This window comes from Idiotropiscis lumnitzeri, chromosome 14, assembly GCF_059441095.1.
Source record: "Idiotropiscis lumnitzeri isolate Australia: NSW breed Sydney's pygmy pipehorse chromosome 14, RoL_Ilum_1.0, whole genome shotgun sequence".
Lineage (NCBI taxonomy): Eukaryota > Metazoa > Chordata > Actinopteri > Syngnathiformes > Syngnathidae > Idiotropiscis > Idiotropiscis lumnitzeri.
The window spans coordinates 5,959,597-5,971,954 of record NC_142404.1 but is presented as its reverse complement, the minus strand read 5'-3'; the positions used below and the strand labels follow the sequence as shown (position 1 = coordinate 5,971,954).

General features: G+C 40.4%; 1 protein-coding gene across 3 annotated transcripts in view; it reads left to right on the top strand.

Annotated features, from left to right (window-relative positions):
- dgkh (diacylglycerol kinase, eta) overlaps nt 1–12,358 on the top strand; it is a 53,528-nt gene that overhangs the window by 22,908 nt on the left and 18,262 nt on the right. For all 3 annotated transcript variants that reach the window (XM_088314883.1, XM_088314882.1, XM_088314881.1), the window contains 6 exons: nt 2,749–2,853; nt 4,559–4,691; nt 9,075–9,181; nt 9,306–9,431; nt 10,333–10,435; nt 12,024–12,186. In XM_088314883.1, the coding sequence (XP_088171009.1) occupies nt 2,749–2,853; nt 4,559–4,691; nt 9,075–9,181; nt 9,306–9,431; nt 10,333–10,435; nt 12,024–12,186 (737 nt within the window). The remainder of the gene's footprint in view (nt 1–2,748; nt 2,854–4,558; nt 4,692–9,074; nt 9,182–9,305; nt 9,432–10,332; nt 10,436–12,023; nt 12,187–12,358) is intronic.

Below are 12,358 nucleotides of genomic sequence, written 5' to 3'. Positions count from 1 at the left end.
TGTGTAGAATTGTCACTTTGTTGCAGTACGTACCCCAGGTTTCTCCATACATTGAAATACGCACAATCACGGACAAGCTGGGACAAGTAATCATGTCAGAAGAATTGTTACCATAACAATAATAGACACAATATGAAGATGAAAAATGTGATCAATTTGAGCCAGTACAGTACACAAAGACTTGGAGGATTTCCAATCTCACTTACACGTAAACATGCACTTTCTGAAATTTGCAAGTCGTCGTCTCCACTTACACAATAAACGAGAGAAAATGCTAATACAGTTAGCTTGGAGGGCAAATAAAGGGCAATGATCACAAACACTCACACACACAAACACACAAGCACACGCAGTTTGTGTTCAGATGTAAGCGGATATTGATTAGAGCTCCTGAAACAGATTGATTGCAATCGTTATTAAGGTGACTGATGAGGGGCTGTTTTTTTCTGACGGTGGTGACATTCATCTGCACAGAATCAGGCACATTTCATGGGACAGTTGGCTGGTTGACTAATGGTGATTAAACATCAGAAGTGAATTGTTGTGTCATTTGACCCCAGATTTCTAGAGTAGCTTTTGTTGGGTAATATTCAAAATCAATAGTGTTTCTTTTTTTTTTTTCTTATTTTTTAAACCTCTTGCTGAAAAAAAGTCTGATACCAAGTATCCTTTTTTCCCTCAATTGTTCAAATCATTTAATCAAATAGCTGCTGAAAGAGTGTTGACCATCGTCTTGTGTCAGCTACAGTACCATTCAAAATCAAAGGCGTCTGTTTATATTCGTAACAAAGACCTGAACATGGGCCAAAAGATGCATCTCTTTCAACTTTGACAAATTTTCCAATGACATGGTGGCAAGCAATGACAATGGCTGTCAAGTCTAGAACTACTACTTGCTTTTGTTTGGCGCGACAGTTTCTTTATTTTGTACATGTGGGTTAATAATTTGAATACCAGAGATGATAGCATATGCGCAATGGTGTATATTCCCTCCAAGTTATATGTTTTGTAATTTATGGTCAAAAGGTAAAAAATGTAAGTCAGCAACTACTCTGCTGCTTCCACTGGCCCATCAACTTTTTTATTTTTATTTTTTTTTAGAATGCATAATAAACATCCAGATGGAGTTCAGTGACTACACTATGGTCATCTACAAACATAATTTTCTCTTTCATTATATTAGGCTAATAATAATAACAATAATAATTTGTATATTTAATGTTTTGTGTATTTAAACAGCACTTTGGATGATTAAAAAAATGTATTCTAAGAAAATATGCGTTTTTTGGGGGCAATAATTTTGATGAAATATAAACCCTATTCCTATTGAAGTTTTGATGTTCCTTAACATGTAATTAAAAATATAATCCAATTTGTAAATCGTATAAAGATTTAAAGATTTGACAAATAGACAAATGTAAAGGTGTTGAACTTCATTGTTTTTTGTTATTTGTTTTTTTGGGGGGCGGTTTGCGAATATTCACTCATTTAGCATTTGATGCCTGCAATAAGTTTTGTTGGGAGAAATCATTCTTTATATACAACTTTGTTCAACAGTCTGGTTTCTTTGTTGTCCTATTTTGCATTTCATATTGCGCCACACATTTTCACTGGGAGACAGGTAACAGGCCAGCCCAGCACTCACACTCTTTTACAATGAATCCACGCAGCTGTAATATTTAATATGTACCTTTCATCATAAATAAAAAAAATAACTTCATAGATGTGCAAGTTACTCATACCCTCGACGCAAACAAACCCCTATGCCATCACAGATGCCGGCTTTTGAATTTTACGTTGATAACAATCTGGATGGTCCTTTTCCTCTTTGGGCTGGAGGACACAATGTCCATGATTTGCAAAAAACAATTTGAAATGTGGACTCGTCAGACCACAGCACACTTTTTCACTTTTTGTCAGTCCATCTCAGATGTGCTAGGGCCCTGAGAAGTACAATTTTGTTTGTGGTGTTTCTGGTTAAACAGTAACACTCATCAGCTTGAACATTAAATATGTTTTGATTGAGTATAACTTGAAAAAGATTTGAAAATGTTCTACAATGTTTTTGTAACAATGAAAAGAGTAACTGCAGCTAATTGGAAGTATGAGAGGTTTCCTGTGGTAATCTGCATCAATTAATTTGTAATCATGACGATGGGGATGTTTTGTGTTTATTAGTGGTCCTTCACCAGGGATTTAGTTTATTTTAGCTGTCTTTTATGTGTTTGTTTGTGGCAATGTGTTTTTTTTCTCTTTTATTGAGACAGAGCGATATCTCTAAGTCACAGTGAGAAGATTCAGAGTGTGACGGGATGAGAAAGCACGTTAATAAGTGATGTAGAGCTGAGAGGTTCTGTGGGGTATCTGTCGGGGAGACTTTAAACACACACACAGACACACAAGAGGGTGGGTGGAAGCTCTTAGCCTTGACTGCATTTCTTCGCCTGTCAGCACATATCTAGCCGAGAGCGGTGTAAAGCGCTAAGAGCAAGGAGAGAGGGCGAGTGAGGGACTAGTGCTGGAGCAAGCTCAAGAAGGTGTTAGAGGATGAAAGAACAGGCGTTAATGAGGGAGAGAGAGAGCGAGAGCGAGCGAAGGGAGATGGAGAGGCGGGTTGGATAGAGGGAGGAGTGCGCGTCTCATCTTATTCCCCGCCTTAAAGACAGAGACCAACGCGCTCTCCTCTCAGTCGCACCGGCGCAGAGGGAAGCATCCACCTCATCTCCTCCTCCTCCTCCTCTCTTCCAGGTGATCACTCCTTTCCGTAGGCTCATTCTCTGTGCCGAGAACCGGAAAGAGATGGAGGACTGGATCAGCTCGCTCAAGTCCGTCCAGTCCAGAGAGCATTACGAGGTAAGGGCACACATCCATGGAGAATGTATTTATGCTATCCATAGAGCTTTTAAAGTCGGGAAAACTCTAACGGAGACGTGGACCTTTTAGGGAAAGTCCCAGAGCAGCAGCATGACACAAAAGCTCGCACATTTTAACGTGCGTGTTGACTATAATATGACATGTTGTACAAATCACAATAACTTTTAATCCCCAATGTGGGACGCTGTTGGCAAGGCTGTTTTTCTATTTTGAATAATAAATTGTCGACAATGTCGGGGCGCAGTATCACATGCAAAAGCGCCTATGATTTTAGAGGGAAATCTAGGCACCCCCTCCATCCTGCCTACTCTGCTTGCTGCACTGCAATGCAGCTGCACCCCCAGAGCTGGCACGGGGGGTACACACATGCAGACGCACGCGACAGCAGTGCACACGCTCAACAAGATTTCAGCCGCGGTTAATTGCGCCCGTGTGCATCAAAGCAAGTTTCAAGTTTCCGTTTTTTTACAAGCTGACACCCAGTAGAGGATGCTCTTGCTGAACAGGTGCCTATTTTGTTAAATTGTTAATTAGCAATTAGACTCTTTTTTTATTCATTTTATATTAATTAATAGTATTTTTTTTTTTTTGCGTGAAAGAAAAACAGGTCAGGTTTAATTAGGCTCATTCAAATTTTGCTTGCCATTGCATCTAAACTTCCTCAGTGTTTAATGAATACCCAATAAAGCTGATGGTAAAACAATGTCACACTATTGTTGAATGCCCGGTGGGCTACATTATGGCCGTCTGCAGCTGTTCATTTGTTATTATTTAGCGGACAACTGATTTCATGACACACTACTTTACTAGCTGTCAAGATTACTGGATTTTATTGATACCTGGCCTTTGAAATGAACTCTTAATTAAGTGAAGACTGGATGGAGAGTGTTTTTGTTTGTAGTTGATTTAGATGAATATATTAGGTCCAAAATGGCAAATTTCCTTAAAAAATGTTCTTCTTAATTTTTTTAAACACTTTTAGCCAATGCAACATTTTAGGGATCAAGTTGGAGCATTTTTCAAACATTACCTAGGGTGGTGGGACATTTGCTCTCAGGTGTCAATTTAATGTAATTACACTATTTGAATTTGATAAAAGATTTCTGTTTATATTTGAGTCAAGTTACAGGAGTTAGTTTCGCAAAATATAAATCATTTTAACTCATCACATTTTTTGAAAAGCCAAAGTTTTGCCAGTTGCAGTTCTCTTTTTTTTTTTATTTAATTATGATTCAACATTAAGGATTTGACTATACTTTTATGATTGCCTACAGCATGTAGAAAACGAACAGTCAATTAATCAATTATTGTATTTTCTAAACTTCTGTTTTCGTACTGGTGTCATATTGAGCAACGTAATGAGTTATGCGCCACGTGCATTCAGCTCAGCTTCACACAGCTGATGTCCTGTTGTTTTATTATACACAGCAAATTAGTTGAGATTGAATCAACAGTGTCTCGGCTGATTTCCACCCTGTAGTGAAATTCATCATGCCTGAGTTACTTCAAGACATCAAATTGCATATTATTGATGAAATTCATAACGACTACTTAAATGATGATAGATGCCCATCCTGTATTATGTATATTGCGAGGACAATAAATGTGCACTGTGATCTCCTTATTGTTTGTTTGTACCTGCTATCTCGGTGCTGCCAACCTATTCTAACCTCTCCTTTGCCAGACGGCTCAGTTTAATGTGGAACATTTCTCAGGGATGCACAACTGGTACGCCTGCTCGCACGCACGGCCCACCTTTTGCAACGTCTGCAAAGATAGCTTGTCTGGGGTCACGTCTCACGGCCTCTCCTGCGAAGGTATGTAAACATATGCCAAAACACACATTTACTGTCAAGGACGTGCCAAAAAATAATACACAATGGATGTGGTCACGTGATAACAATAGAAAAATGGTACACATGCAAAATTAACTTGCAAAGATAAAAATGCCCAGTGTTAGTAGTCACTTAATATGTTCATTAATGTGGTTGTAGTTTGTGGTAGTATACAACTCCATGTTATCGTGTTGAGAGGTGTTATATTTTGCTCTGTACAGTTAGGGCTCTATTTTCATAGATGGTGCATGCGGAATTTCGGGTGTATCCTGATTTTCTTACAGACATGAGCCTTGTTGCGCCTAATTGAGAATTTGATTAATCTCTCTGCTCCATGCTGGGCCTTCTTGTGCACCGAAGTTGAGTCCTTTGTTATGTGCCTCGACATTTTGACGGCCAAATGTCTAAACATTACTCTTGCTAGAACCGAGTGGTGTTCCATCAGGCCTTCAAGACCTTCTCTGCAGGTCTTTACATTATCAAAAAAAAAACTCACCTATATTTTAGTCTTTGTATACATTTGTAAAATATTGGATGGATTTATTTCCAGCAGTCTTCTTTTGTCTTCATTCAATATTGTGTGTCTTGGCAGCGCAGCTTGAAGTCGTTTGTGGGTTATCATTGCTATTTTCTTTTTTGTCCAATCAGATTTCAGCTTCTATGTTTTGCTAAGGTCTAAACTTCCCAAGGCCTTCAGATGCGGGATTACAGGCTTGCACAAGGGAAACAAAGATGGATTTTTTTTTTTAAGAATCAAAATTAATTAGATTTCAAATTCAGTATAGCAAATTGTGTGGTATTAATTGCATGAAGCTGGGAGCAAGACGACTGTACTTGACTGAAAGTTAATTTTCAAGGCAGATTTACAAATCTGTGATCAGATCTTACTCGCCAATTTATCACCTGCGCATTTAACGTACTTTCTGTTTCTTCTTCCACTGTCAAGGACTGTAACCGCATTTGAAGGGAATGGTAAAATCTGCTTCTGTGGGTGGCAAATCTAGTCGGTTGTGTCCACACCCACAACAGCTCAAACCCCCCTTTTTTAAATGTGCAGGCTCTCAAAGCTCCCCGTTTTTCTTTTCTTTTATTAATTTTGTTGTTATTTTTTTACATTGTCTGTGACACCACCACCGAAGAAAACCAATGATGGCAAATAGGTAAAATGAGATGATTACCCTAAAACTGGACACTTTATTACATTGGAAGGAGTTTGTCCATTCATTCTAAGCAAAAAGATTAATTTACATTCCAGTTACAAACATTTCACAATAAATGGCCACAAATTTTGAATGTTGCTAACTTGACATTCAAACATTCTTGTCTGATCATACAAGCCACAATATGCTTTGTTTGGTTCCGCTTCAAATTCCCAAAATTTTAATTCAGTTTGTGCCACCAATTTGTGCACAGCCCTACTGTACTATTCACTGTTTTTGTGCTACGGTCAAAGGTCCAATAGTATTACTTTGGTGCCATTTAGTGATATCTTGGTACCAAAGAACTATGTTGGAGGGAGAGGAAGATTTTTAGGAGTGTTTTGCCACTATCTTGTAACCTCTATACACAATTAACTAGCTTTTTAGGGGGCATCGATTACTCGCAGATTTGGCAACAGGGCTCGCGGCAAGGCTCGGTCCTAATCCCAACTCTGAAATTCTCCATTCAAAATGCAGTGATTACGTTCTGTCATCCCTGCGCTGCACTTTTTGCACCTTCACTTGGTTGTTACCTAGGCTATGTCTAGACACCCCCCCTCCCCACCGTGTGATTCTAGACACTAACTAGCCCGAGTGATGTCACTTTTGACTGTTTCGAAAGGGGCAAATAGATCACAGCATGTCCGTCAAACTTTTATCTGGAAGTTATAAATAATGTGACTTGCAATAAACACTTGTCTGCCTGTTGGCCACCGACTTGTGTTTTTCCACACCTCTCTCCGCGTTAATATGAGCAGACCAGCAGACGATCACGTTAGTGACGCCATATTTCTCACTGGTATAAAGTGTCAGAGATAGGAAGAAGAACATAATGAGCACCATGCGCACATTCTTTTGCCCTCTCTTTTAGCTGATGCTTCCCTGAGAGTGGGTGCATGTCTGGAGACCAATTGTATTTCTGTACAATTGGCATAGTGTCCATTTAACTAACGACGTCATGTTAACTAAGTGAGCCCTATTTTGTCTTTTTTATTTTCATGGCAAACTGAATTGCGCCTCGCTGCGTGTTCAGGCAGACCGTTTTTTTATTACATGTCCCCAGCGCGCACCTGAAAATTTGCTGACAGAAAGGAGACTTGAATTTAGTCACAGTCACAGTAGAAGACCGTCTCAAGAGGCCAACTTTTCATTATCAGCAAGTGAAGATCTTCCTGCATTTCCTTTTAAATGTACTTTGCGTTAGCCAATCTCATGAATGGATGCCAGCGAATCCTTCCGCCATGTAGACTGTGCGCTGAATTCAAATTGAATTTAACTAATTCTTTAAACGACAATAAAGGACTGCATACTTGATTTCAAATCAGTCGATATTCTTTATCAGCATTCTTCCAATTGCCAATCTCCAAACAATTCTCTTAGGAATAATTAAAAAGTCCTCGATATTAAAGCAATAATGAAACAAAATGGAATCCAGCAAAATTGCTCCGCCCTTTTGAAGCACTGGTCTACTTCAAAAACGCAATTTTAAATGATTTATAAAACAAGCAATTATCAGGGATTACTTTTTTTCAAGATTAAAACAAGACACCTGTTGATTTTAACCGATATCTGAGCCAAAATGCCTGCTCTAACTTAGGTCAAATGTCATCTTGTTATATATATAGGTCATTGTCATGCGACACTATTTTATCTAGGCGCCTTTTACTGTACTTAAAATTTTTATTTTGACAAAAGAAAGGTACAAAATGGGTTGTAATCATTTTGTATGACATGATGAGCGGTGTTGTTTTTATGAGTGTGTGAGAAAGAGAATTTGAAAGAGAAAGTGATAGGAGCACATAAAGCACACAAGTCTCCCGCAGCAATCATCGACTCGGATTTCCCTTCGATTTCTTCGGCCGGCTGTGCTCCTTAGCCACAAACGTGATTAGCCACAAACTTGTGTATACACGCACTGACATGCACTCACGCGCTCACACACAACACACACGCACACTCGCACTGAATGAAGTCTCCATTTCAGTGCCACACAGAAAGGATGCTTGGGCTATCATATTCTGTGCATTGTCCTAATGCTCTACTAATGCGTCCTAACAATGTTTTAGCAGCTGACGAGACTGAAACATTGATCACTCCCGGATATTACTTTTTGGCACGACTTTTATTTGAGTTTACTTAATGACTATATCTGCAAATATGTGTATGTGGGTGAGGGTGTTGGGTGGGTAATGGAGGGAGAGTCAGTGCTCTTTTCATACTGCCTAACTGCATGGAAAATATTTATGAAACATGATATTAATGTTTCATGCTCAGTGCAGCCTGCGGTGAGCACTTTAAACTTAATTGTGTTGAGCAATCTCGTCATGCATAAAACAATTGCTTTAATGTATTTCTTGCTTAACTGCATCTCTCCCAAGGGCTTTCTACCCTTTGATACAAAAAATGTCTTGTCACCTTTACATAACAAGAGAAGTGTACTGTTAGCAATGCCCGCTGAATTTGAATGAATAAATAAATGATTTAACATGAAAAACGCCAAATATACAAAATAAGGCTCCAAAATTATGGAAAATGGAGCTGACATTCCAGATGTAGGACAGAGTGGGCGTGTCCACTGAATTAGCTCAAAAAATGGCTTGCTCAACCTCCAGCTGTCTGTAAGTCAGTTAGTGGGTGAATAATGTATGCTGCTGTGTTTAATAAACAGTTGACTTCCCCTTCTAGGGGGAATTTTCAGTTTTCAAACTGCACACAAGATTTGTATGTGGCTTGCGAGATGGAAAATGACTTGAAATGTGATGGAGTGCAGTTGTACACTGCTCATACTACAACCACAGTAAAAATTATTATCTTTTGATACAGTTCTTCTGTTGGATGGCATTCAATTTTGTGTGTGTACCTTACCTCTCTGACATGGCCTCTAATTACACCATGTGTTGGTTTCTGTGTGCTGGCTTCTATGATTTCCATTTCTCCTTGACTGGGGGGTGAGCTAAATGTCTTAAGTAAAATGTATTAAAGGATCAATAGTAGGAAAAATCCAATACTTCTCAATGTAAACTATAATGAAAATGTCTATTTCTGATGGATCTGAGTCGCAGATGCATATATTCACTCCCAATTCACATTGACTTGATATGCCTGACATGTTATCAAAGCATAACAAATGTAAGTAATCTTTTGTTTGCTGCGGGGGGCATTTCAGTGTGTAAATTCAAGGCCCACAAACGTTGTGCAGTTAGAGCCACTAACAACTGCAAATGGACCACACTGGCCTCCATCGGCAAGGACATCATTGAGGATGAGGACGGGGTAAGTGTGTGTGTGTGTGTGTGTCTTCAAAAAACAAATATATTACATTTATTTAAAGATGTTGACCACTCGATAATGATCAGCAGTGGTAAGAAAAACATTTGTGTGTGTGTGTGACCAACAGATTGCGATGCCTCACCAATGGCTGGAGGGCAACCTGCCCGTCAGTGCCAAGTGTGCCGTGTGTGACAAGACATGTGGCAGTGTGTTGAGGCTGCAGGACTGGCGCTGCCTCTGGTGTAAAGCCATGGTAAGACATCTGTCACATGGAAAAAAAACATGGGGAAAAAAAGTCATGAATAAATGAAACGCCAGCTTACATTTTCCCTCCTGTACGCATACATATTCTCATCCATCCAGCCATACATCCATTTTCTTGCACTTATCCCGGGTTTGGGTCGCAGGGGCAGACATAGTCACTCCACCGTGTCGTGGGTGGTCCCCGGTGGCCTCCTCCTGGTGGGATGTGCCCGGAACAATCATCAGGGAAGCGACGAGGAGACACCAGAGGCTTAAACCACCTCATCTGGCTCCTATAAATGAGAAGCGACTCTGTAGTTACTTTTCTTGCATGTTGTGTGTGGGTTTTTTTGTTTATTTTTTACAGTAATAAACGCTATTAGAGTATTTACCATTTGACATTTTCTGGGCTTTATAGCTTATTCAAACCATTCCTTACGGAGTAATTCAACATCAATGCTCATCCCAAATCTGCAATTTGACTTTCTGATGGACCCTTCTTTCGAGGAACCCAGAACAGACCATACCGGAGAGGCTGAGGAGTGAGATCCCTTCATTCCTCCTTGTTAAAAAAACAGGACCGCCACCCTTGTCTGCCAATCCAGAGGCAATGTCCCCGATTTCCATGCAATGTTGCAGAGGCATGTCAACCAGGACAGCTCCCACATTAGGAACCATTAAGAACTCCGGGCTGATCTGATCTAATTCCTATGTCACCTTGGAGCTTTTTAACCACATCAGTGACCTCAGCCCTAATGATAGGAAAGCTTGCCTCAATTTACCCAAACTTGGCTTACTTGTGGTGAAATGAGGAGCGCTTCCAAGGATTCTTTTGTTGTTTGAACTGCCGTTTGGTGCTCAGTGCGTCTGTATGTGTGTGTGTGTGTGCGTGTGCGTGTACGTGTTTCCAGGTACACACAGCCTGCATGGACCTGTACCCTCGCAAGTGTCCTCTAGGTCAGTGCAAAGTCTCCATCATCCCCCCGACAGCCCTCAACAGCATTGACTCAGATGGTAGGCAACACACACACATTGCACAGCTTTACCACACCCTTACCAGAGCTTGTTTTTTTTCTTTCTGCATATTTCAAACTATAAACAAGATGATTTGTCAAGTTATTTAGTTCAAGTGTGAGTCAAGTTAAGTCACTTAGAAGCCAAGTCCCAAGTCAAGTTGTTCCCAAGTTTTTGACTAGCAAGTTGCAAGTCCCAAAAATAGCAGGTCTGAGTGAGTCTGACTCGAGTCCCCATCTCTGAATAATACACAACAATACAGTATGTGAGCGTTTTTGGTTGCTCTAAACCTCTAGCCCAGTGCTTCTCAGTTATTTTCTGTTACGCCCCCCCTTGCAAGAAGAAAACAATTCGCGTCCACACCACTCAGTCTCCACCGCCCCTATAAATAATAGCATTTTCGTTGCTAAGTAAACCTACTCCGTTGAGTTAATACTTGGTGCTTACAATGGGCAATGAGAGCACAACTGCCAACTACTGGAGTGCATGTGCAATGACACTTTTCACACGCGACCCCCTCAACATCGCAACACCCCAGGAGGGCCCACCCCACTATTTGAGAAGCACTGCTCTAACCTTACATTTTACAATGACCTTGTCAATGGGAATCACCGCCTGATAAGAGTGTTGGACTGAACTACTCTCCAACACAAAGACACACACACAAATTCACTCCCACACGCACACAACAGTCAGTGTCTAAAAGGCCTAACATCATCTAATTGGTCGATGGCAACAGAGATAAGGATGATGGGGAATCCTATTGAACGGAAGTAGGATAAGTGGAAAGCTAAAAGTGGGTGAGTCACTTTGAATCCCTTCTCTCTCTCGCTTCACATTCTTGCGTGCCAGGGCCCCCGTGTGCCCCGATGCGAGGGTGGGAGGGGGATTGCTCGTAATTGGCTGGCGGTGGAGACAGCAGCACGTGCTAGAGCATCGTGACTACCCCTTCCCTCCCTCACTCCCTCTCCTCTCAGCCCCACCTCCATCCATCTATCTTGAAGAGAAAGAGAGTGAAGTGATGCCAAAGCACCGTTAGTGGAATGCTTATTTCAGTAGTCTGGATATTAGGAATGGGATGGTTAGGTATGCTTTGCACGGAACAATACACACTTATGGAAGGTTTGATTTTGCATTGACATGTTTGTGTACGTGTGCAGGTGTGTTTGTATACGTGTGTCCCTGTTGCACGTTATATGTATTTTACACTAGCGTATTGTCATGTGCGTACAATTGGTCAAAGAAGAAGAGACAGTTTGCCATTCAAAAAAGTTTAAATAATTAACTTCAAATTTATTGAGTATACTACAAAAAAATGCTTTTTTTTTTCTGAAAAGCACAATAGATAATTTGGAGAGAAAAAAGGTTGTCCTCTTAATACACAAACATGAAAATGTACCAAACCATGAACCAAAAACTGGAACTGTACCATTGAGGGTTCTTCATCTTGCCATCCCATTCACTATACTAAGGGGTATGATACGATTCAAGGATCTTATAAAATAGTAGAAGTAGAATATAAAAATTATATTTTATTTTTATTACATTTATTTATTTATTTAAATCTCTTCTACATATTCTCCATTAGGCTTTTGGAAGGCCACCTGTCCCCCATCCTGCGCCAGTCCCCTCTTGGTCTTCGTCAACTCCAAAAGTGGGGACAATCAAGGAGTCAAGTTCTTGCGGCGCTTTAAGCAGCTACTCAACCCAGCACAAGTCTTCGACCTGGTCAATGGCGGCCCGCACCTTGGGTGAGCATGAGATAATGAAGGACGCCCTTATTGGGTACATCTGCGCAATATGATGGAATCCAATCATAATTGTTGTCTTTCAAAACTGACAGCTCCGTTGTTAGATCTCATTCATTTGTGCAGGTGTATCTAATGACATGTCTCTTGAGTGTCTATAATTTATATAGGTGGC